The sequence below is a fragment of the Heterocephalus glaber genome, unplaced genomic scaffold, assembly GCF_053883595.1.
Source record: "Heterocephalus glaber isolate CG9 unplaced genomic scaffold, H.glaber_assembly_v1.0 deba00000943, whole genome shotgun sequence".
In the NCBI taxonomy this organism is placed as follows: Eukaryota; Metazoa; Chordata; class Mammalia; order Rodentia; family Bathyergidae; genus Heterocephalus; species Heterocephalus glaber.
The window spans coordinates 1,419,668-1,439,142 of record NW_028258175.1 but is presented as its reverse complement, the minus strand read 5'-3'; the positions used below and the strand labels follow the sequence as shown (position 1 = coordinate 1,439,142).

Genomic DNA, 19,475 nt, shown 5'->3' with positions numbered 1-19,475 from the left:
GGAGGCGCGAGGGAAGGACGGCGGGGCCGCAGCGCCCCCTGCTGCTCGCGAGGGGCATCTCCCTAGCTTCCGGTCTCCTCACGCTCGAGCCGCGCGCGCCGTGCCCACCTCTTCCCGGCTCGGGTCCAAGCCCGCCCTGCTGGGTGCGTCCTCGACGCCCACCCGGCAGCCTCGGTCTCCGGGTCCCACTGCGGCCTCTGCCCGCCCGGCGCGGCCCGGGGCCTCAGGGCGGCGAGGCGCTGGAGGGAGAAGGAGGCGGAGGACAGGCGGCCTGGTGCTGCGTGCAGCGCTGTCTCTGCCGCGAGTCCTCGCAGCCGAGCCCCCATCACTCAGTGAAAGGTGCGGCCAGGGCCGATCTGGGGCCTCCACCTGAGATAGTCTCCCCCCCCACCCCGCCCCGGCCCCGGGACCTTGCGCTTGGGAGGCAGCCATTCCTTCTTTCTTTTTGTGCTAGAGATTAAACCCAAGGTCTCCACACTGAGCTATATCTCCAGCCTTTTAAAGTATTTTTTATTTTATTTTATTTTTAGACAGTGTCTCACTAAGTCACTAAACTGTTCAGGCTGGGCTCAAACTTGAGATCCTCCTGGCTCACCCTCCCAGAGTGCTAGGATTACAGGTGTGCTCTCATTGTTTTCTTTATCTGCCCTTTTCCCGGGCCCCTTGCTGATGTCTGGCGCTGAGGAAGGGAAGAAGGGTAGATTTTCTCCTTCGAGGCAGACAGGGGCCCTCTGAGACCCCTGAGGAGGGGCCCTTGTGGGTGAAGGCTGCTCCTCTCTCCTCTGTTGAAGGGTGGTGAGGACAGCAGCAGCTCCAGAGGGAGCCCCTTTGGGAGGAGTCGCCTCGGGCCCCTTAACCTCTCTGCCTCAGCTTCTCCAGGAGCTGCCCTGGGGAGAGGTGACCCCCAGCTCGAGCTGAGCAGTGCGGCTGTGGAGGCAGCAGGATCTGCTGTTGGGGAGCTGGACTCAGGTCCCTGCGCAGGTCTCACTGGGTGGGAAGGAAGCCCGAGTCTGATGTGGAACCACCTGGCCTGGCCTCACCGTGCCCTGGCGCAGCCTGGCACTCTGTGCCCCGCCACGTGGGATGAGGCCGCAGCTGAAGGGGGGGTCTTCCACTTTGGGGGTGTGCATGTGGAGTCCCCTGGCACCCTTAGAGGGAAGAAGGGACTGCTTCTCACCCCCACCACAGAGCTGATGGCAGCGGCCAGGGATTAGGGCCAAATTCTGAATAACTGGCCTAACATGAGCGTGGCCCTCAAGAGACGTGGCCAAGCAGCTGAGCAGACAGCAAGTCAGGGACATCAGGGACACTTACTACAGCTCAAAGGGAGAGCTGTCGCTTCATCAGTGACCGGTGCTTTGTTAGTGCTTGCAGTCTCTATTCTATACTTGTTCAAAGGTCTATGTTAAGCTGAGTGTGGTGGTATGTGCCTATAGCCCCAACTACTTGGGAGGCTGAGGTAGGAGGATTGTTTGAGCCCAGGAGTTCCAGGGCTCAACAACTTTGAGACCTTTCTCAAACTACAACAAACAAGGAGAATTGGACTGTATTTTCTTCCTTCCTTCCTCTTTCTTCCTTCCTTTCCTGTACTAGGGATTGAACCCAAGGGTGCTCTACCACTAAGCTACATCCCCAGTCCCTTTTTTTTTTGGATACTGGGGATTGAACTCGGGACTTTGTGCTTGTGAGGTGGGCAGCGGCACCACTGAGCTAAATCCCCGGCCCCAGTCCTTTTTTGGTATAGGGATTGAACCCAGGACCTTGTGCTTGCAAGGCAGGCACTGAAGCCTCTGCTCCTGGCCTTTTTTTTTTTTTTAACCTAGGTTTACTTCTTTTTCCTAGTTTTATTTCTTTATCCTATCTCATACCCATTGTTGAGAGGGGGAGGATAGTCGGCATGCGAGGATTTAAGGCCAAAATACAAATTTAGCATTTTAAAGTTGCTGGACCTTCAGTAGGCGAAAGCACAAAACTGTTTTTGCTCAAGTTACAGGATCCTTGGGCCAGGGATTTAGCTCAGTGGTTTCGCCGCCTGCTGCACAAGCGCAAGGACCCGAGTTCAATGCCTGTACCAAAAAAAGAAAAAGGAAAAAAGTTACGGGATCCTAACTGGGATTTGCGTAGCAGGGTGAGAAGGGCATTTAATGGGGACACACTGGTTAGAAAGGTTTATTCTAATTTAGGATTAGTAATCGTAAGATCTGGTGTTCCCTTTAAAGAGGCATCTAAAGGTAGCAATTTAAGAGCAGTGTGTGTTCTGAACATGCACAAAGGAGCAGACTCCTGAGCTTGGCATGTCTTCTGCCTGGAGACTACATTTTCCGAAGGCCTTGGTGGGGCTCCAGTCCTTATTTTGAAACAGGGGCTGCTAAATTGCCCAGGCTGGCCTCAAACTTGAAATCATCCTGCCTGACCCTTCTGAGCAGCTGAGATCACAGATGTGTATCCCTACACCTGGCTGGTTTGGGGCTCTTTCAAGATAGATTTTGTTTTGTTTTAATTTTTTGGTACCGAGGGTCAAACTCGGGACAGAACCAGTGAGCTAAATCCCCGGCTCTGTATTGTTTTTTGGGACAGGGACTCACTGTGCAGTTTAAACTGTCCTTGAGCTCCCTTATGCAGCCCAGGCTGGCCTCAGCCTCCTGAGTCCTGGGATCACAGCATGCGCCACCACACCCAGCTTCAGCGTCCATTCTCACCCTCTCTCTGAGTGGCCAACACGGGCCATGGTGGCTTCGGGACGCCAGCCGCCTGCCTGATGGTCTCCTGGATCACTACTGATTACAGGGGCACCCTGACTTCATGGAAATAGCAGGTGAGAAGATGTCCATCTCCTGGTCAGACGAATTAGAGTAATTTCTGACATTTCCTGACCTCTCACGATGTTCCTACACCAAGAAACTCTGCCAGGTTGATCATTTATTAGACCTGTTTTCAGATCAGGAAACTGAGAGGAACAGAGGTGAATTCAGCCTTAGTGGGCGCAGCGTGGAGCTGAGCCAGGCCATGCTGGGCCTGTCCTGCTGGGCACCCAGCCGGTGATGACCTAAGTGTCCCTGGGAGCCTCAGCCACAGCTGGGCCTCCTCTCTGGCTTTAGAGTCGGGGGCGGATGGGCTCCTCGGCAAACAGTTTGAGGGAGAAATCGAGGGCTGGGGCGGCCTGGGTCAGCATCCCCAAGGAGATGATGTCCACACAGGGCCCACAGAACTGGGCGAGGTTGTGCAGGGTGACGCCGCCACTCGCTTCCACGGCCACTCCAGGGAACTGGGCCTTCAGCGCCGTGGCTGCAGGGTGCAGCTCCTGCAGGACATGGATGGGGCAGGTGAGGGCCCCCCACACCCCGCCCCGGAAGGAGCCCTGCCTTACCTCAGGCTTGAAGTTGTCCAGCATGACCAGGTCAGCGCCTGCGAGGGCCGCCTGCATCGCCTCCTGCAGGCTGCCGCACTCCACCTCCACCTTCAGCGAGAAGCCTGCAGCCAGCCGGGCGCCCTGCACTGCCTGTAGGGCAGAGGGGAGCATGGGCACCGAGACTCCCGCACCAGGGAACAGGTCCAGACCCCCCTCCAAGAATGAGCTCGAGATGGAACAGAAAACCGGATGCTGGGATGCTTTCTATTGGGTTGAGCAACAGCCATGACGCACCGGGCCAGGACACCCAGACGGCAGGAACCCAAGTCTGAGGCCAGTGGGCAGCAACAGAGCACGCTGGGGAACTGGGAAGAGGATCCAGTTGCCTCCCTAGGGCCCTACCCGCACCCCGTCAGGAGTCAGGATGGCTGGACTGGAGCATTCTGCCTCAGCCTCCTGAGTGGCCGCCGTGCCTGGGTCCTGCACTTTGCTCCTGCACATCATGCCCAGCAGCTACAGAGTCAGAGGTTCCCTGGCCTGCGATGGAAGGGCTGGGAGTGGAGAAGCCCGTCCTGGCCTCCCGCCGCAGCTCTGCACCCCACGGTGGCCAGTGGCCTGGGGGAGCAGGGAGGGCTGGACCAGAGTGGGAACAGGTTCAGCCAGACACGCACCTTCTCCACGCTGCCCGCTGCCACGACGTGGTTGTCCTTCACCATCACCAGCCCGCCCAGGTCGTACCGGTGGCAGGCAGCCCCCCCCACCAGGAGCCCGTACTTCTCCACCAGCCGGAAGCCGGGCGTGGTCTTCCTCGTGCCAGCCACCTGCCCGCTCCAGCCGGCAGCCTTGGTGAGCTCCACGGCGGCAGCAGCTAAACTGGCGACCCCACTGCAGCGGGCCAGTATGTTCAGGGCCACCCGCTCCCCCAGCAGCAGGTGGTGGGCAGGGCCCCGGACTTCGGCCACCTTCACCACCGGTTCCAGCCTTGACCCCTCGGGGAGAAGCCAGGAGATTTGGCAGCTGAGGTGGGCAAAGACGGCGTCGAAGAAGGGCCTCCCGGCCAGGATGCCCCGGGATTTGGCCCACAGTGCGGCCCGGGCAGGGAAGGCCCCTGAGGCCAGGGCTGCGAAGTTGAGGCCTGGGCAGTCCTCTTGGAGCCAGCTGTTGGCCAGGGCTGCCAGCGCGGTAGGAGGCAGCAGGAGTGGCAGGCCTGGGGGGAGGGAGGGAGACAGACAGCTGCTGCCTGGGCTGCAGGTAGTCAGGGTGACAGCCGACATTCACCAAGGCCAGAAAGAGCACCGGGGGCTGGGCTGAGGTGGGGCCGGGCAACAGACACGCAAGGTTGCCGAACAGGGCAGGTAAAAGAAACACAGGACAGACACCTAGGTAAATTTAAAATTCTGATAAGCATGAAATAATTTCTAAAAAACAGGACATGAAGCTAGGTGTGGTGGTGCACGTTTAAATCCCAGCACCCTGAGAAGCCGAGCAAGAGGATCACAAGTTCAAGGTCAGCCTGGGCAATTTAGGGAGTCCCTGTCTCGAAATGTTAGAATGGGAGTGGGACGTGGCTCAACGCATGCACAAAATCCTGGGTTCAATTTCCAGAATGGATAAGCTGCAGGTGGGACCTAGAACATAAGGAAACATCACCCGTTGTTGATCTGAAATTCACATTTAACTGTCCTGCTTTTCTCTGGCAAATCTAGCCCTGGGCCCGCGGGTATTTGCCAACTGGAAGAGAAGCGCTGCACTTCAACATGCGACCAGCCCCGAGGCCGCGACGCCGCCGCCCTCTCCGCGGCCACGGAGCCGGGTGTGGAACAGGAGATGCGCCCTTGGGAGGCCGCCCTGGGCCTCGGCTTCCAGGGCCGAGCTAGCGGTCCGCGAGTGCGCGCGCGGGAGCACACAAGCACACGCACGCGCGCGCTCTCCAAATTGAGGTCAGGCCAGACATTCTGGCGTGCGCTACTCAGTTTATTCTCTCTTGCCTAGACCTTGTTTCCCAATCTTCAGTCCGATCTTCCACTCAATCTTCTCCCATCACACTGCTTCTGTTTTTTGTTTGTTTGGTTGATTGGTTTTTTGAGACAGGGTCTCGCTATGCAGTTCAGAGTGGCCTCGAACTCGCGGCGATCCTCCTGCCTCTGCCTCCCAAGTGCTACCCGGCTCATGTTGCTTGTGAACCAGCGCGCCCTGCCCGCTTTCCCCACATCAGTCCTATAACTGAGTCCAGGCTGGATGCTGAGAAACGAGCTCCCAGCACCAGTCTTCACCATCCAGCCAGGGAAAAAACCTGGACCCCAATCGCAGGGAGGCAGAGCTCCTCCCACCCACTTGGCTCAAACCCCTGCACTGATTTGTTTTGTTTTGTTTTGTTTGGTACCGTGGATAGAACTGGAGTCCTTGCACTTGCGCAGCAGGCAGCGAAACCACTGAGCTAAATCCCTGGCCCCTCACTGATGTTTTATAAAAAAGTAAATTTGAATCCTTCAACTGGTAGGTGTTGGATACACTGTGATACATCTATAAAATGGGATTCTACTCTGCAGGAGAAAAAGAATCGTCTAGCACTCTGGGAGGCTGAGGCGGGAGGATCATGAGTTCAAACCCAGCCTGGGCAACTTAGGGACTCAGAGCCCTGTCTCAAAAAAAGAAAAAGGGCTGGGGATGTAGCTCAGTGCAAACCCCGGATTCAACCCCCATTACAGAAAAGAAAAAAAGGAACCAACTACACACAATAGGCACTTTTTTGTCTCGAAAATACTATTACTAGGGGACATGGGGAGGGGAAGGGGACATCAAAATTAAGATGTGTTATATACATGTGCTAACTCCCCATGGCAAATGGAATCATGTATTGCAAACATGCACTAATAAAAATAAAAATTAAAAAATGTTATTAAGTACCAGAAGCCAGATCCAAAAAGCCACTCTCTATGTGACTCCATGCACTTGACATCCTGGGAAGTAAAACCAGAGCAACAGATCAGACGGGGTGGGGGTGGGCTGGGGTGTGCAGGGAGCCCTGAGGGGTGCCTGGGGGACCATCCCCTATCTGGTCTGTGGCTCTGACTGACTCAGAACTGTACCCTACCCCCAAAAAAGGATTAACTTCAGCTGGGTGTGGTGGTGCAGGCCTATAATCCTGGCACTTGGGAGGCTGAAGCAGGAGGATTGCTGCAAGTTTGAGGCCAGCCTGGGTTACATAGTGAGTTCAAGGCCAGCCTGAACTATGTAGCGAGACCCTGTCTCAAAAAAAATCAAGAAAAAAAGATGAATTTCACTCTCTAATTATACTTCATTAAACTCATCTTTAAAAGAAAAGGATGGTTTACTCAAGGATTCTCTTTCCAAACCCTCCCAATTTTTCTACAAGGTCTTTTCTTTTAGACTCTGTGCTCATCTCTGAATTGTCCAGTTTTAGCAAGAATCCTGCTCTGTCACTTTAGCCAGAATCCCACCCTCTGTGTACCATCACGCCCCTCCTCGGGGCGGTCCCGAACCCAGGGGTTGGTGTGGCCAGCGTCTCCACAGACATTTCCTGTGCCTCTGGCCCTGCCCTCGATCCCCACCTGTCCAGAGCTGAGGCAGTTCAGGACCGAGGTCCCCTTCCCCCTGGGACAGGTGTGAATATGATCTGTTTTTCCACTTTCACTCCTGTTTATTTCTGCTCCCCTTTGCTAACTCCTTGCCAGAAATCCCTGTGCACAGCAATAGCTCCCACTCTGACACCTCTCCAGTTTTCATTCATCCTCTTCACAGACCCTTGAGCACTGCCCCGGGCCAGGCGCTGGTTGGTGAGGCGCAGTGGTGGCACAGTGGGCAGCCCTGCCCTCACCTTCTGGCCTTCACCAGGCTGCTCCGAGGCTGTGCACGAAGCCCCTTCACCTCTCTCTCCTCTTTCAGGCCCCCCCTCCCTCTGGGGGGCGCTCAGGGTGGCCCCACAGCAGTCTGCACTTGGCTCTCTGCTGTCCCTGGTGCCACACGCCACACTGCTCTGGGGAAACCGTCTGCCCAGAGCCCAGTGCACTGAGCCACACATACCTACAGTGTTTACAGGGCCAAAGGGTCAAATGCTAGCAATTTTGAATTGTCCCAGTACTGAGCACTGAACTCCGGGCCTCTGTACTGAGCCTTAGCACCAGCTCTTTTTTTATCTCTTATTTGGAGATAGGCCTTGCTAAGTTGCCCAGTCTGGGCTTGAATTTCCAATCCTCTGGCCTCAGCCTCCAGAGTGTGGGGATTCCAGGCGCATTCCACGCCCACCTTGGTATTATTTAGTTTACCATAGCCTGGGTGTGATGACGCCTGTCCCATCAGCCTGTCGCACGCAGTCTGAAGTCTTGCACAGGATGCTGGCTCAGGGCGGCAAGCCCAGGCTCAGGGCTGGCCCTGTCACTGTCAGCTCAGCGGCCATGGACCAGTGACAGCCTCGGGAAGCCTCAGGTGCCTCGCTGGCAACAGGACCATCATTAGCTCATAGATTGTTGTGAAAATAAGCGTTCCTGTTTGCACAGCCCGGGGACACTGTCTGGCACACAGTAGGCATGCTTGCTAAAGAAACTGCACATCTCCTGAGGCGGTGCGGAGGTGGAAGAAGGAGCGACTCACTGTCCCCAAAGAAGGTGCCTAACGCTTGCCAGGCAGCAGTGTGGGATGGGGCAGAAAGCAGGTGTTCAGGGTCACGGGCAGCAGCGGGGCACTGAGTGTGGGGTTCACAGCGGAGGTGAGGCCAGGGTGCAATGGACAGGCCTCTTGGCTGACGAGTCTGGATGGGTTCCCGAGGCCATCTGAGAGCTTTCTGAAAGGGCCACGTGGCTCAGCCACTGACTGGGAGCAAAGGGAGGCTGAGGCAACTGCCTAGATCAAAAGCACTCAACCCCTGAACTCAGGCAGCAACTGGAGGGGCAGACAGCAGAGCCGGATGTGGAGCCACAGCTGCGGGAGGGAGGTCCCTGTCCTGGGTGGCTGAAAGCTGACAGAAGGAGTAGTTCAGGAGGAGAAGGCAGGCTGGGCATATTGGCACACATCTGTAATCCCAGTGCTCTGGGAGGCTGAAGCAGGTGGACTGCAAGTTCAGGTCCACCCTGGGCAACTTGGTGACTTAGTAAGACCTTGTCTCTAGATTTAAAAAAAGAAGGGCTGGGGATGTAGCTCACTTCTCAGCACTGCAGGAAGACAGAGAAAGAGACAGGGGTTGGGGGACCACAGGAGAAGGTGGTGCTGCTGACAGCCTGTGGTTTGTGGGCAGCACATTCTGCACCTCGCCCGGGGGATCCCCATTTTTCAAGCCCAGAAACTGATGCTCAGAGATTTCCTACACGGTGCCGTCCCATTAGGGTCATCAGGAAGCTGCGGGCCCACTGTAGTCCAGTGAGTCACACTCCCTGGCTGGGTGGGGTCCCAGGAATCCAGGTGCTGGGAGGGTCGGCCTGAGAGTCAGTCCTGGCCCTGAGCACATAAAGTAGGGAGCAATGCTGGGCTTGGGGTGCAGCTCCGGGCAGGAGCACATGTTAAGCATGCATGAAGCCCTGGGTTCCAGCCCCAGCACCCGATAAAAGCACAAACACTCACCCTAGACCACACCACACTTGGTCCGCTTCCATTGATATGAAATGACAGAAGCAAATTAGTGGTTTCCAGGAGCCGAGAACGAAGTAAAAATGCCATGAGATCTTACTGTGTTTTACAGTGACAGCTGTACCTCATGGTAAATTTGCTAAAAGCCATTGAGTTGCACACTTAAGGAATCAGAGACCGATGTGCCCATGAAAGACAAACAGCTTTGCAACCTTACCTTTAGTGAACCAATGGACCCAATGAGTGAGCATCAAAAGTCAGCATCAAGAGGATGGCGGGCAGAAGTGAGGGAGGGTAACACGGGATGGATGTGGTCAAAATATGTCCTGTACTTGTATGAAGACACCACAGTGAATGCGATATTTTGTAAAATAAATGTGCACCAATTGTTTATCAGAAGCAGACGGTTGGCCACCAGGCACCTCCTGACGGAAGAACACACAGCCACCCACAAAGGGCTCTGTCCAAACAGCTGAGCCTGAGTCAGATCAGACTTATGGATGAAGCCACCATTTGTAAATAAGACAGCAAGCAGCAAACAACAAAAGAAAGCCAGAGGACAATGGATCATGCCACGGGGTTCCAATCAGCAAAATTCAGAAACAGGAAACTACCAGAAAATAGACTAATTTTTTCAACACGTAGATTGCAAGGAAAACAAAAGAGTAAAAGAATCCCAAAACACACAGTAACAGACCACAGTGTTTAGGTCTTATTTGGATTCATTTTTATTGAGACAGGATCTTGCTGTGTAGCCCAGGCTGGCCCCTAACTCACAGTGCTCCTCCTGCCTCAACTTCCTGAGTGCTGGGATTACAGGTGTGTACCACCACACCCAGTTTCTTTCTTTCTTTCTTTCTTTCTTTCTTTTGGTACCAGGGATCGAACTCAGGTCCTTGCGCTTGCCCAGCAGGAGGCAAAACCACTGAGCTAAATCCCTGGCCCTCTTTCTTTCTTTTCTTGCAGTGCTGGGGATGGAACCCAGGGCTTTGCACACGCTGGCCAAGTGCTCTGCCACAGAACTGGACCCCAGCACTGGACCCTAATTCAAACAGACAAAACATTTATGAGATCCCTGAGAATTTGGTCACTGACTGGATGTTTGATAATATGAGGGAAATTTTAAAAACCTGAATGGTGACAATGGTGCTGTGGCTGTATTACAAAGGAAAGTCTTTCTCTTTCAGAAAATTCGTGCTGGGGAGATGATGGGGAAGAGATTTGGGAGCTGGTCTGCTTCATGGCAAGCTGGGAGGCAGAATTAGCTAAATCCAGAGGATGGGGCTGGGTGATGGGCCATCACACTTCTCCGTCTACTTTTGTGTGTGTGGGACATTCACTGTATTAAAAAGTAATCCCAACACTGTGGGAGGCCGAGGCAGGAGAACTGTGAGTTTGAACCTAGCCTGGGCGACTTAGCGGATGTGCTCTGTGAAGGGCCTAGATTCCAACCCCAGTACTATATACACGGTGGAGAGACAAGGAGTGAAAGGCGGTGCCCATGGAGAAGTAGGTGTTTTTCTATACTCTAACCAACACAGATCACATCTGTGACCGGGTGTGTGGTTTTTTTCTCCGCAACAACTAATTCTCCAACACTCCCTGGTCCTGCTCTGAGGTGAACAAGTTAGGCCAGGCCGAGCCCTGGGTTGCAGGCTCTGCCCTCCAGAGCTGCTGGCTCAGGGCCTGTGCCAGGTGCAGGTCCCCGAGTCATCAGCTGGCCACACTCCAAGGTTCCCCAGGCCTCTGCTGGGTCTGAGGACTTACTAGCAACTCACAGGACACAGCGGAGCAGCTTCCTTGCCACAAAGGGTATTTTGAAAGACACGAAGGACAGACCATCCAGGTGGAAGAGAAGCCCGGGCGGGGCTGGGAAGGGATGTACAACCTCCAGGCTCAGGTGAGCTGCGCCTCCTCCCAGGGACGCCCAGGAGCCGTCTAAACACTGTTTCAGAGAAGTTTGTGTGATTTTTTTGTTTTGGGCAGTGCTGAGGATGGAGCCCAGGGCCTTGCCCAGCTAGAGGAGCGCTCTCCACTGAGCTACACCTCCAGCCTGACCTTGAGGGTCTTCACAGGGTTTCATGGAGAAGGCTCGCCCTGTCACCAGCTCCATCTCCAGCCCCACTCCCTTCCCGATAGCAGGGCTCCCAACTTCTAACCTGGCTTGATCTTTCCGGTGATCCACACCCACCCAGGAGCCTGCCAGAGGAGCCCGAATCAGGAGCCAGGGTCAAAACCAAACATAGAACAAGATTCCCTTAGCATTCCCAGTGCTCAGGGAATCACAAGCGTTTTCGGTGCTCTGTGCCAGGAACCAGAGAAGAGCAAAATACACAGTTCTTATTCCAATTCACCATGCCGGGCCGGGGATTTAGCTCAGTGGTTCCGCCGCCTGCCTTGTAAGCGCAAGGACCCGAGTTCAATCCCCGGTACCAAAAAAACCCCCAACAACAATAACAACAACAAAAAGCAACCAAGTCCCAGTGTTCAGAACACGACGGTGGCATTGACCTCAAAGGAATCTCAGGGAGAGCTGGCCAAATGCTCATCTGGCCCCAGGGCCGCCCGGAGATGCCACTGTCCCTGAAGTGTACCAAGGTAAGTCCAGTAAGGGGTAGAGCCCAGAGACCCTGAGCCACAGACATGGTGCTGCCACACCAGACACTTGCCCCACGAAGTCACAATCCCGCCCACAGCCCTCTGAGGCAGAGAGCTCTTATATTTATAGACAGGAAACCAAGGTTCAGAAATGTAGAGGGGAGAGCAGAGAAGAAAATGACAAAGTTAGAAGATGACATGCTGGACGCCACTGTCCGGGCTGCTCCTGCCTGCCGGGTCTCCCTCCCCCATCTCAGAGCTCCACCTTCTGATCCCCAGTGTAGAGACAGAGTGTTGCCGTCCTGTTCCACTGGTGAAGACTAAATAAACACATCTGGTTTCCTCAGGCCCCTGCTGCCTCATGCATTTCCAACAAAAAGGATTCGGCTTTGAGGATCCAGCCTCTCCTAATCAGCAGCTGCTCTGAGAGGCAGCGACTTCAGAGCAGGAAAGCTGCAGGCACAGGAGGAAGCCCAAAAAGCAGCACCACCTGGAGCTGTTGGGGACAGCTGTGCCCGAGGGGCCACCAGCAGGAGTTCTTCCAGGTGGTAGGGGTTCTAGTCTCATCCTGTGGGATGTGACCGGATGTGTTCAGGTGATGCCTTTGTAACTGGCTGTCCTCGGGGAATGAAACTCACAAAGCTGAGCAGGGTGGCACACGTGTATAATTCCAGGACTCCGGGAGGGAGGCTGAGGCAGGATGATCACAAGATCATGCCTAGCCCGGGAAATTTAGCAAGACCCTGTCTCAAAATAAAATATAACACTAGCAAGTGCAAGGTCCCGAGTTCAATCCTGGGTACCAAAAAAAATATATTAATGAGAATATATAGATATATAACAAAAGAGCTGGGAATGTAGTTCAGTGTGAAGGTCCTGGGTTCAATCCTCAGTACCACAAAATAAAACAAAAAGGCAGCTGTTTCTGAGGGGATCCAAAGCGTGACGTCACACGTGGCAATTTCCCTCTTTACAAACTGTGCAGAGCGGCAGAGCACTGCCCACCCTGCTTCCCACCACAGCCCTGCTGCTGCTGGATCTTGCTGGATCATTGACTGACTATAACTGTCTTATGTGGCTCCTAACAGCAGCCCCTAACAGTGGAACATATCAGCACCAGAACTTCCAGCCTTGTCCCTCTTTGTGTCTGAGACAGGGCCTCACTAAGTCACGAACTGGCCCCACCTGGGCTCAAACTTGCAGTCATCCTGCCTCAGTTTCCCAGAGTGCTGGCTTAGTGGCTCCTTCACCTGTGGTGAAGGCTCGGCCGGGGACCTCATGAGCAAGACATGTTTTCGCTCTTGTGGTTCAGCAGAGTGGCATCCAGTGAGACTGATCAAAGCACTCTGCAGCAGAAAACAAGCAATGATGTTTCCCCCAATGTATGGGAGAAAAAGAACCTAAATGCATGTAAACAATTCATTTTTTTATTTTTTTGGTATCGGGGATCGAACTCAGGTCCTTGCGCTTGCGCAGAAGGTGGTGAAACCACTGAGCTAAATCCCTGGCCCCATAGACAATTCATTTTAATGTTTTTGCTTTTCTACCTTATTCTCAGACTGCGGTGCTTGACACTGCTTGTCCGAAGCAGAATCTGGACGGCATAATGTACAGTGACAGTCACAGCAACCACGCACACAGCACGCCCCCCAGGCACTTCTGCTTGTTTTTTTGTCTGTTTGTTTGTTTTTTGAGACAGGCTCATGCTCTGTAGTCCAGGCTGGCCTCAAACTGACGCCTCGGCACTATTCCGAGCATTTTAATATATTAATACATTTAATCCTCACAATCACCCTATTGGTACTGTAATTATCCCTATTTTACAGATAAGGAAACTGAGGCACAAAAGCAACTTGCCAGAGTTCACAAAGCTGGGAAGTGTGGAGTTGATGTCATGAACGCACTGGGCTGGCTCCAGGGCCGACGCATCTGCCCATGTTCGCACACTGCCTTGAACCTCGAAATAAGCTCTACTTTAGTTGTTGTTACACCGATAGTCACAGAGTTCTGCAAGCCCTGGCCAGGGCTCCAGGGCTCTGTGCCTGACATCAGGAACAGCTGTGCTTTGGAGTCAGAAGCCGCTGCCCCTGGGTGACCTCGAGCCAGCTGCGAGCCTCTGAGAGTCGCCTTAGCGTCTCCTGCGGAGATGACAGGGCGAGTGAGGGGCTTGACGCAAGGCCTGAGCCACCGGCTGGCTTCGTCCTTGAGCCCAGGTGTCCTGGGCAGAGGCTGGTCGGCACCGAAGCTTCGCCTGGTCTTTTCTGCCACTCCCTTTGCTCCCTGGAGAAGGGAACCGACTTCCAGATTGGGCCAGCAGCAATGTGCGAGAGCAAAGCAAAAGGCAGCTCCAGGAGCAGCGGGATTCTCGGGAAAGAAGCCTGGGCGGGGAGGAGAGGGTGCCGACTAGGCTGGGGAGCGCTTGGGGTTTGTGGGTGGGCCGGGGCTCAGGCACGGAGGAAGGAGGCAGACAGAAGGCAGAATGGGGATGAGCTAGCCCTGGTAGGAGACGCTAGAGAAACCTCACTGGTCACGGGAAATCACTACAGAATTCTCCCCAGCAGTCACAGGGCGGGAGTGGCCTCCGACCCTGGGCTCCTGGCGGCGCAGTGGCCGGGATGAGCCTGCTGGGAGGGTCTCTACCGCCCCGCCGCCGTGGGTTCACGCCACTGGCTCTGCCCGGAACCAGAACTCAGCCACTGGCCTTGAGCAACACAGACCAGCCCTGCACAGGCTGCTCCTGGGGAGGCGGCGCAGGAGCGGGGGGAGTGGCAGCAACTCGACCCTGGGCACAGAGTGGGTGGGCCAGGCCACTTGGGGCAGGGAGGTGCGAACAGAATTGGGGACCTCAGAAGGTGGAGTGGGGGTGGGGGTGGGTCGAGCTTGATGTGTCCGGAAGGGGTCTGGCTTCCGAAATGGAGCTGGGCGCTCAGGAGGCGGCAGAGAGGCAGCGGCATCACCAACCTCCCCGCTGGGCTGGGCGCTGGGTGCCAGTTTCCCCACCTCGACGGGAAGGCCCCGTTTCCACTGTGTCAGTGAGGAAACCAATCATCTGGTCTGCAAGGACACAGCTAGCAGGTGGCAGGACTGGGATCTGAACCCAGGGTCCCGACTCTGACTGGTATGGGGGATCGAACTTGGGTCCTTGTGCCTGCAAGGCAGGCAGCAGAACCACTGAGCTAAATCCCTGGCCCGCCAACTCTGACTTCTTTTCTAAATATGTGGTGGGAGCCAGGATGTAGCTCAGTGGTGCCTCACATCCCTGGCAAACACAAGGTCCTGAGCTCGATTCCCAGTACTGAGAAAAAAAAAGGAAGAAAGAAAAAGCCTGGCTAAAATACGCGGTGGGAGTCAGAGGTGGGCATGTCCTTGACAGGCATCATTGATGGGGGGGGTTGCTTACTTTTTTTTGGTACCGGGGATCAAACTCTGGTCCTTGCGCTTGCGCAGCAGGTGGCGAAACCACTGAGCTAAATCCCCAGCCCTGCTTACTTTTTTTTTCTTTGCAACACTAGGAATCCACCCAGGGTCTTACACCGAGCTATGTCCACATAACTTTTTCATTTTTTGTTTTGAAACAGGGTTTTGCTAAGTTGTTTGCACTGACCTAGGACTTGAGAACTTCCTGCCTCAGCCTCCTGAGTAGCTGGGATACAGCTGTATGACACTGTACCCAAATTCATTTAGTCTTTTTTTGTTTTTATTTTTTTTGGGTTTTTTTGGTACCAGGGATTGAACTCAGGACCTTGTGCTTGCAAGGCAAGCAGCAGCACCACTAAGCTAAATCCCCGGGCCTCATTTACTCTTAAAAATCTGGATCTGATGAAAATCATAGTCCTCCTTCTTAGAAAAATCCATCGCTACATTCTCAAAGACACATAATTCCATATGTATATTTTGGGGTTCGGGAGCTCCCCCAAAGCCCATCGATGCAAAGAAGCCCAACCCTGTGGAATTGGGCCCCCTGGACATTTCCCTACAGCCCGGGAAGGCCAGGTGGCAACCCCCTTCTCCAGGTGTGGAAACACGGGTCCTGCCAGGGTTCTCAGACTCAACCCAGGCTAGCGTTACATCAGAAGGAAGGGGCGCGTTGGGGATGGAAGGTGCCCTGAGGGTCACCCTGCAGGGACCCCTAGACCAGGCTCTGTGGTCAAGCCAGAGGACGCATCTGTGTACTCCGATGCTGGGACAGGAGGGGTCCTGGTGGGAGGGCGAGCTCAGGCCCTGCCAAGGCCTGGCCCGCACACCCTCCCATGTCCTCCCGCGGCCTCTCGAGCAGGAAACTACCCTGCCATTTTCACAGATATGGAGAACCCAGGGTCTGGCCTGGGGCCTCACACCTGCCTGGGCCCCCCGACTCGGAGTCCGGCCCCTCCGCACACAGCTCACCTCGCAGGGCTCGCCTGGCCCTCCCCCACCTCCCGAATGTGTGGCTGGACTTTGCCTCCAGCTCGACTGACCCCCCAGCCCAGGCGGAGTCCAGAGCGGCTCCCCCAGGCGCCTCCTGAGACCCGGCCACTGGCCCTGAAAGTCAGGCCTCCTCAGGCCCTCTCCCGAGGCCCAAGGCCCCACGCCCAGACCCCAGACCCACTGGGGACCCAACAGGAAGGAGAAAGGGGGGGAGAAGCCTCGGGGGATTCCTGGAGGTCAGAGGGAGGCAGAGGAGGGACAGAGGAGACCGGCCGCCAGAGGAGAAGGGGCAGAGCCGTGGGGATGGGGGGGCCCTTCACCTTCAGTGTCCATGGCGACTCAGGGCCAGCTCTGCTCCAGTGTCCCCGAGGCCCAGGCCAGGGCTGAGGCTTCGGGCAGGAGGAGGAGCCCGGCTCAGCCCCTCCCAGAGCCTCCCTGGGCCGCACACACCCAGGGTCGGGCTGGGTCGCCCAGCCCTCCTGGCCCCACCAGCTGTGCGGCTGTGAAACCCTGTGCTCCCTTGTGAGGCCAGAAAGCCTTTCTGATGGTGAGCTGGGAACCAGGGCCAAAGACCCCGGTCCAGGTCCTAATCCCATTCTTTCTTTCCTTATTGGAAATGGAGAGTTTTTCTTTTTTTTGGTATGGGGGATCAAACTGGGGACCTTGTGCTTGTGAGGCAGGTGCAGTGCCACTGAGCTGAATCCCCGGCCTAAGCCCATTCTCTTTTATCTCAAATACTGAGAATCAAGGGAGGAAATTCTTCAAGTGACAGAGTAGAAACTCCACAAATGGCCGCTCCTTTTTTTCTTCCCTCTTCTGGAGTGCTCTGGTTTCCATGTGTCCCCCCAAAGTTCACGTGTTGGAAACTCAGTCCCCCAACTTCACAGGTTTAAGGTACTCGAGGTGGTGCCAGTGGGACAGGATCGGGGGCGGCTGAGGCACTAAGGGTGCAGCCCCTGCACTGGTGTCAGAGGCTTTAGAAGCAGAGGGAGGAGAGCGGTGCCTGGGATCCTCACTCAGGGTGCCCTCTGCTGTGCTCTGGGCAGAAGGAAGGCCCCAGCCAGGAGCCCTCGCTTTGCCATGGGCCTGCAGCCTACGGGGCTGTGAGCAGCAGGTTTCTGTATAAGCACCCAAGGGTGTTCTGCCATGTCAGTACAGACTGGGGTCCACATCTGAATTAGAAAAAACTGGCAAACTGTCAACGACCAGTCGGGACTTCAGGCAAGTTCCGGTCCAAGAGCTGACAGGGTCTCCGGTACTTCATGGGAAACTCTTCTTGCTAAAGTCGCTCACAGTGAAGGCTGCCAAACCCTTGATGTTGTCCAGTCCTCTCCTTGGTCCGTCTTTGCAGCCCTGCACTAGGGGGCAGGTTAGCGCAGCATCCAGGACCTAAAATGGGTCAGGCTCTTTCCACCCTAGCACCCTGCTTGCTCCTGAGTCTGGGCCTGCTTCTGATAGCCCTTCTCCCAAATGTCGTTTTCTCCTAATTTATCTTTTATTTATTTAATTTTTTTTTTGGTACCGGAGATTGAATTCTGGTCCTTGCGCTTGCAGGGCAGGCGGCAGAACCACTGAGCTAAATCCCTGGCCCTCCTAATTTATCTTTTAAAGTCTCTTTCTCCTCTCTTGCAGGCCTTTCTTCCTACATCCAGCCTCGGATATTGGCGTGTGTTCTGAGGGGGAGGCACTGCTTCCCTTTCCCTCCCAGGCACCCAGATAAACTACACTTCCCAGCCTCCTTTGCACTGAGGCAGCCACAGACCTGAATTCCCCAGGAATGTGGGCAAAAGTGATGGGCATGGCATCCAGATCTAGCCCAAACACAGCAGCCTCCTCCCTCTCAGGCAGAGAGGCTCCCAAAGGCTGACAGGCTTCCTCACTCTGAGGCTCCCAAAGACAGAGCCACAAAACAGAAGGAGCCTGGGTCTCCGGATGACCTTGTGGAAGGTCACCCACCAGACACCAGCAATGAGCTGTTACATAAGCAAAGAGAAAACTTCTGTTGAAGACAGACCCCGAGATTTAGGGGTTATTTGTGAACAGCAGCTAGTGTGTCCTGACTATTACACTTATAATCTCTCCACACAATAGTAATAAATTATATGATTTATGGGCCCAGGACGCTTCCGCTGTGCAACTCTGCTGCTAAAATTATATAATTCATGCATTTGTATATTCACACCTTTATTTTATTTATTTTTGGTACCAGGGATCGAACTCAGGACCTTGTGCTTGCGAGGCAGGCTAGGTGTCACTGAGCTAAATCCCTGCCCCTGCCATACCTTTATTCAAACTGGGCATAGTGGCTCACACACCTGTAGTCCCAGGTACCTGGGAAACCAAGGCAGGGGAAATGCTTGAGTCCAGGACTTCAAGGCCAGCCTCGGCAAAATAACAAGCCCCTATATTTAAAGAATATTTAAAAAGAAAATTACTATCTATAATCAGATAAACCCATATCTCCAACCCCGCATTCCCTAAGCTCCAGGTCACTATTTCTAACCATCTCCAAAAATGTTAACTTTTTTTTTTCGGTAAGGGGGATCGAACTCAGGACCTGGCGCTTTCGAGGTGCAGTGCCACTGAGCTAAATCCTTGGCCCTTTTTTGGTTTTTTTGAGTCAAGGTCTCGTGCTGTAATTCAGACTGGCCTTGAACTGTCACCGATTCTCTTGCCTCAGCCTTCCCCCAAATCCTGGGATTGCAGGCGAGAGCCCCCACGACAGGCCTCCTCTTCACGTTTTCACAATTAAGCTCATGTCCCCAGAACCACTCAGCCCCTGCACTTCCAGATAATGTCTTCCTGCACCCCTCAGTGGCCAATTCATTCTTAAGCCTTATTCTCCGAATACACCAGAGCCGGGCCGAGGCTCAGTTGTGGCGGAACAGCGCCGCCCGCCTGCCTGGCAGCGTGACTCCGAAGGGCAGACCTGATGGAGCCACGTGTGAGCTTCAAGCCGTGCGGTGCACTCACTGGTTCGTTTTCCCCACTCAGTAACGCGGCCAGAGCTTCCGCGCCAGCGGGGCCTCGGGAGCGAGACGCCCTGCAGCTTTGCAGGAGCTGCGAGCCTGAGAGCGAGGGCCGCATCGCATGCCGACAGCGGGCGGCTGCGCGTCTCGGGGCTCCGTGGGAGTGGACAGCGAGCCCCAGGTCTCGCGAGGTTGGGAGAGGCCGCGCTTCACAAGGTCAGGGACGCTCGCGCTGGATCTCGACGGCTGCGGAGTCTGTGGAAGCCGGGCGCTGGGCTGGCTTCCGCAGAGAGGCGCAGTGGAAGGGTGAGCGGCGGCTCCCTTCACGGCCAACACGGTCGGCTCAGCCTCGGCTTCGGTATCCGCTAAGGCGCAGCCGGGCCGCCCCGACACCGCCCGCGGACTTGGGCGGGCTGGGAGGGTTCACAGGACGCGGGGCGGGCATATGTGCACTTCCGCCAGGGACCGCGCCCTGGGACTCTCCCTGCCGTTGCAGCCAGCTTCAACTGCTGCTCTGAGGCCCCACCCCAAACCTCAGAGCGAGAATGGGCCGCCGCCCGCCGTGAAGGCTC

General features: G+C 55.2%; 1 protein-coding gene across 2 annotated transcripts; it reads right to left on the bottom strand.

The window, feature by feature from the left end:
- Window positions 1-2,902: 2,902 nt before the first annotated feature.
- Window positions 2,903-19,313, bottom strand: Qprt (quinolinate phosphoribosyltransferase). 2 transcript variants are annotated; one of them, XM_013076458.3, is made up of 4 exons: window positions 16,255-16,366; window positions 4,021-4,556; window positions 3,368-3,499; window positions 2,903-3,301 (listed from the first exon to the last, which is right to left on the bottom strand). In XM_013076458.3, exons 1-4 carry the CDS (start codon window positions 16,265-16,267, stop codon window positions 3,095-3,097), a joined length of 888 nt encoding a protein of 295 aa, XP_012931912.1. In that variant the 5' UTR covers window positions 16,268-16,366; the 3' UTR covers window positions 2,903-3,094. The 2 variants fall into 2 exon arrangements, with proteins under 2 accessions (XP_012931912.1, XP_087065128.1); XM_087209002.1 differs by lacking the exon at window positions 4,021-4,556 and having other exon boundaries at window positions 16,255-19,313.
- Between the last annotated feature and the right edge of the window lie 162 nt (window positions 19,314-19,475).

Bases quoted from the DNA above. Each gene is read 5' to 3' on its own strand.
- Qprt (XM_013076458.3), bottom strand. The intron at 3,500-4,020 runs GTGCGTGTCTGG...TCTGCCCTACAG, and splicing joins CAGCGGGCAGCGTGGAGAAG to GCAGTGCAGGGCGCCCGGCT. The intron at 3,302-3,367 runs GTAAGGCAGGGC...CATGTCCTGCAG, and splicing joins TGGACAACTTCAAGCCTGAG to GAGCTGCACCCTGCAGCCAC.